Below are 5450 nucleotides of genomic sequence, written 5' to 3' on the forward strand. Positions count from 1 at the left end.
TATTTTATTTATGCATACTAAAAAACTGGAAAGGATTACTATTTATTTTTTTAATCACTAAAAATACTGAGCACTAATCTTCTAGAAAATATTTCCCCATGTACCTGTTTTTTCACTTAAACTGAAACAGAATCATAATTACAGAAATATGTATAATCACTAAAACGTATTTTCATTTCACCCCCAATATTACCTGTTATTAACAAATTGCTGGTTAACCTATAGATTATGTTTCATCTTCGTTCTGAGCTGGGCTGCTAATGGAAGCAAGAAATTACATTCAAGTTTAATTTAAAAGCTTCTCTGGAAAATCTATCTGATGAATCAAATTTTTAAAAAAGCATAACCTGCTATTTTAGTTCAAGATGTGTGGCCTGAGAATATCAAAGCATCTAATCTGAACTCAGAGTTTATCCTGAGTCTAAGACTAGGAGGAAAGAAGAAAGAAAGGAAGAAAGGAAGGAAGGAAGGAAGGAAGGAAGGAAGGAAGGAAGGAAGGACGGAAGGAAGGAAGTGGAAGGGAAGGGAAGGGAAGGGAAGGGAAGGGAAGGGAAGGGAAGGATTAGTTCAATGGACCATAATGTCTTGCACTTTTAGGAGATGCTCTGGGATGCGTTTCTTCAGGCCTGGGCCCCAGCCAGTCCAGCAGGTTGGGCAGTGACAGTGTGTGCTCTGAGAAGGCAAGTGAGCTCAGACTTTCTGCCCCTTCCAGCTCCCCCTCCTCCATGTAGATGTGAGGCAGGGACCCGGGGTCTGCGGCCAGCGCATGGAGCCCACAGAGCTTCTGGAGAAAAGCCAGGGAAAGAGGAGGTGAAGGCCAGGTTCTTCCCCACAGGGCTCGTTCCTGCAGCTCCATGAGGGACGCCTCCGCTCCAGGTTATGAGGATACAGTGGGCCGCCCCTCTGTCCCCAGCCGTAACAGACGGTGCTACGGACTCAGCGGTGGCAGCCAACTGAGGGGAAGGAGCGCCATCACACTTTCCAGCTAAGTCCTGGGAGGACTATGACGGCCCTCGGCAGTGCCCCGCCCTCTAGTGGATTTATTTTGGGGTTCATCTCTCCACCACCTGTGTCCCGACACCTGCTGTCCCCTTCCCAAATGACCATGCCCAACTGCCAGCCTCCACTCAGCAAACTCCAGCTCCTACAGCCCACGCCATCACTCTGTGAAGACTTTCCTGCGTTTTTCTGGTCTGAGTGACTCCATAAACTTTTGTTGGGTGGATGGACCAATGGCCGAGGTTAAAGGGCTTCCCCCACACCCTCCCTGTGTACCTTCAGACACCTCTGGGAGGGGCTGGTGCAAATCTGAGCCAGTTATTGCATCTCAGGGGCAATGGGTCAGCAAGGACCTCTGACCATCACTAGCTAACAGTGGCCCCTGAGGGGTGAGCTCACCCAGGGCCTGAAGACGCTCAGAATCAAACATCTCAGAGCTGGAGGAGGCAGGCGGTGGGGCAAGGCCTGGAAAGAGGAAGCCGAGAAGCCCCGGAGCCCACGGAGCTCTCAGCCGTGCCCTCCCCTCGATCGGCTGCCGGCTGTCCCCACCTTCCGCTGGCTGCAGGAGCCACTCCAAGGCTCCCTGTTTAACTGGAAACACCATGGCCTGTGGTTACTGGTGCCCACAGGTGAACATGGGAACCTCCCCCCTGCGTCTGCCCGTTGCCTGGGTCCACTCATTCGGAGACTGAGGCCACTGCGGCATGTACCCGAGCGGGTGGGGCAGGAGAGGCAGCTCTGGGCAGTGGCCAGTGGGTGCCCGAATCCCGGCCCATCCTTGGTGCAGCGAGTTGATCCTTAATGACGAGGCTGGGTACAGAGCCAGACACACCGCAGCGGCTGTGCCGGGCAGATCCCAGCTCAGCATCCTGGCTGATGACAGTGCTGGTTTCTGCACCGAGTCAGCAATTTTAGAGTCCCCCTAAGATCAATAATTCATCATAAACCTCCAACGAAGTAGAAAGCTCCCAAGAGGAGAACCAGGCCTCTCCTCTGCTCTGAGGCCCAGCAAGTGCCGGTCTCGCCTGCTGCAGCCTCTCCTTCCCTGGGCCGGCCCCGCTCCTGAGCCACCAGGCTCAGCTGTATGGGGGTGCACAGGCGGGAGGAGGGGCAACCCAGATGCCGTGTGACAATGACATGCTGTGCTTATGCGGCTACCTCACACCCGTGTGCACAGAATCGCCCCTGATGCAGGGGGGCTGTCCCCACCTTCCTTTACAGATGGGAAGCTGAGGACCAGGGCAGGCAGGTCTGCAGGGCCCGGGCTCTCTGGGTTCAGGGTTGCTTCTGGACTTGGGGACAGTGATTTTTTTGAGCAGCCATTCAGCACTGTTCACTCTGCAGGACTTGGGAGCAGGTGCGTGGAGGGACCAAGTCCACATTGACCTCAGGGTTGTCACTGAGGCACAGAGCCCCACCCCCAGGCACCGGGACAGGCCCAGGAGGAAGTGACATGGGGGCTCTCTACCCCACCACCATCTGCATCTCACTCCCTCAAGCTGTACCACCTGCCACCTGTCTGCCGCCCACTCTGACAGCCATGGGAAGGGTCGTTGGATTTCACAAAACAGGGTCCCAGGACCTCAGGTCAGACACTCCACTGAGCACCCAGACCCACAAATGCAGAGTCTGCAGAGTTGGGGCCTGGGAGCAATGCTCTTGAACAAGCTCCCCAAGTGCCCACACCCGGGAGCCTGGGCCCCTGCATTTGACCCCATTTCTACCACGCTCTATGTCTGTGACCTTGGACATGTCACCTAATTTCTCCATCTCCGGTTTCCACCTTTTATAGGTGAGGAAAAGCATAGCTCCAGCCCAGGCGGGCTGATGCGAAGACTGAACGAGTTAGTATCTTTCAATCCCTTAGAGATGCGCTTGCCAACTAAGTCAGTCTCGGCAGATGGGCCCACTAACCTTGACATATTCCTCTGCACTTCCACTACCACGGGGCTGAGCCCCAGCTTTCCTGCAACAACACATGGAGCCCCTGGGAGTCAGAAGTCGCATCTGCTGCTTCTGTGTGCTCCCCGCCATCCCCGAGTGGGGAGCGCACAGAGCTCACCCTCAGTGACACGGTTCTCCTCGGGCTCCTCCCGCTGGAATCAGCCATGGCTTTGCCCAACTGCCCAACTGCCTGTGCTGAGGAGCTTCCAGGAGAGAGCTAATGTTATCACCAACGATCCTTAAGCCTCGTCAACCAGGTGGTTCATGATTCCCCAGAAAGAGACCATTCACTCTTGTCTTGGGTCGTGTTCTTCGGAAATAGCCCCTGGAACTCGATCCCATGAAAGTGCTTGCCCTGGACCAAAGCGTGCCTCCCAAAGTCCTACACTGAAGCCCCGCCCACCCTGGGATGGTATTTGGAGGTGGAGCCTTTGGGAGATAATTAGGTGTAGATGAGGTCATGAGGGTGGGGTCCTTGTGATAGGATTAGTGCCCCTTAAGAAGAGACGGGTGTCTCTCTGCCATGTGAGGACACAGCAAGAAAGTGACCGTCTGTGGAGCAGGAAAACTCTTACAGCACCCGCCCCTGCTGGCCCCCGATCTCAGACCCCAGGCCCAGGACTGTGAGAAGCAGGCCTGTGTAAGCCTCGGTCTATTGTGGCTGCAGCCCCAGCTGACAGCGAAAGCGGTTTAGGGGAAGCACCCCCAGCTGGGCCCGGATGGGGACGCCGACACGGTGAAGCCTCTACCTGATGCAGGATCTCCGCCATCACTCCCGCCCTCACTTCCAGGGGTTGTCTGGGCACCCCGGTACCCAGGTAAACCTGCAAAGCAAAGGGGCAGAGCCTTAACCCCTCTGAGGAGCCCTCCTCGAACTCCCCATCAACGGCCTCTGCTGGCCAGAAGATGGGGGCACCATCCAGATGGAGGGTGGTCAGAGCTCTCCTTGAGGGAGAGTAGGATCGAGGGCAGCTTGGTCACGCGTCACCTGCGTGTGGTGGAAGAGAGAGGAGGAGACCCTGCAAGCACATCACTAGAAATCCTTACAATCACATTGCCTTTTCTTTCTGCACAAAATATATGGAAGTTATAAAGATCATGTAGGTCGTCCTGGCAAAGATCCATGGGCAAGCTTGACAGTTGCTTTATGGGGATGGAGCATGGGCATGTGATTTGCAAGCCCTGTTTTGGGTCCACAAAAGCTTAGTAAGACTCCTTGTGTGCCATGGGCATGGCCTCAGCATTTGTGAATGAGGCACATCCACCCCTAGGGCCCAAGATCAGCTACATAATTTGCAGGACCCAGTACAAAATGAGAATGTGGGGCCCATTGTCCCAATATTAACAAGTTCAAGATAATGACAGTAGAGCATTAAACCAAGCACAGGGTCCTTCTGAGCTCAGAGCCTGTGCTACTGACCAGGTTCCATGCCCAGAACACTGGTCCCACCAGGACCAGAGGGACACACCCCTCAATGCACAACCCTTGAAGGGTGGGTTAGTGGCATCATCTCTGTGCAAAACAGAACAGTACATTTCTATCTTAGCTCAAACACAGGCTGAGAAATGATAATGAAATTATAGAGGTCTTGAATTCTTCTTTTAGAAGCTTTCCATCATAAAAACTGTGAATACCTTTTTTAGTTTTTGTCAGAAAAAGTATTTTTTTTGTTGTTGTTAAAATAATAGCTAGATACACTAGTGAAGTTGGAGGTCTGTGTTTGAGACCTGCATTAAGAGTGTGGTACCCAAGTCAGCAATCTGGGTTTGGTAATGTACTGTGGTTATATTAGAGGCTTCCCTGTGGGCAGGTTGCACAGGAACTCTCTGGACTGTGTTTATAAGTTCTTGTGAGTCTGAAAATTATTTCAGAAAAATCATTTTACAAAGAAAAGCAATCGTTCTAGAATTTGTACATAGACTACGTAAGGACATGGGGTCAGGGGACTCAGGGCTCATTTTGGCAGGAGGTGTGAAGTCACTGGGCTAGACTTGGGTCAGGCCCAAAGCCATGAGCTCTGACTCTTAGAGATGATCCCTGGCGCCCTTGGGTGGACACAAGAAAACATACTCATTTGTGGGTGTCCTAAAAGGTGCCACATTGGATCAGGACTACCAAATAACTCTTAACAATCAACGATGACAATAGCTAGTTAGATAGATGAGAAGGTCTTAGCTGACTATGTGTTCATTCCACCAGTATCACAGAATCTTCTAGAAAGGCCGCTTATAAGGGAACAGTCAATCATTAGTGAGATGACCACAGCAGGGAGTGAACTTCTGTAACACACTGGAGTCCCAGGACAAAGTGTGCTTGGTCTGATGCATGTGCTGGAGGTGGCAGCACTTCATTTATATCCTAGGGGGGAAACGATGGTTTACCCAAAAGACAATGCATTTCCCTCCAGTTGGAAACAAAGCAGCTGTGTGTGTCCTTCAGCATGCTTCCCTTGCTCACACTCTCATATGCAAACAAAAATGAGCATTGGGGGGGGGGGGGGGGGGGG

The 5450-nt window shown here is 52.5% G+C and overlaps 1 protein-coding gene across 1 annotated transcript in view; it reads right to left on the reverse strand.

Annotated features, from left to right (window-relative positions):
- Positions 1–499: 499 nt before the first annotated feature.
- Positions 500–5450, reverse strand: part of CDH26 (cadherin 26) — a 35173-nt gene continuing 30222 nt past the window's right edge. The window contains exons 15-17 of the mRNA XM_014532777.1: positions 3559–3767; positions 2914–3022; positions 500–784 (exon numbers count right to left, since the gene is read on the reverse strand). Coding sequence (XP_014388263.1) covers positions 563–784; positions 2914–3022; positions 3559–3767 — 540 coding nt within the window. The 3' untranslated portion in view covers positions 500–562. The remainder of the gene's footprint in view (positions 785–2913; positions 3023–3558; positions 3768–5450) is intronic.

This window comes from Myotis brandtii, unplaced genomic scaffold, assembly GCF_000412655.1.
Source record: "Myotis brandtii unplaced genomic scaffold, ASM41265v1 scaffold915, whole genome shotgun sequence".
Classification (NCBI taxonomy): Eukaryota; Metazoa; Chordata; class Mammalia; order Chiroptera; family Vespertilionidae; genus Myotis; species Myotis brandtii.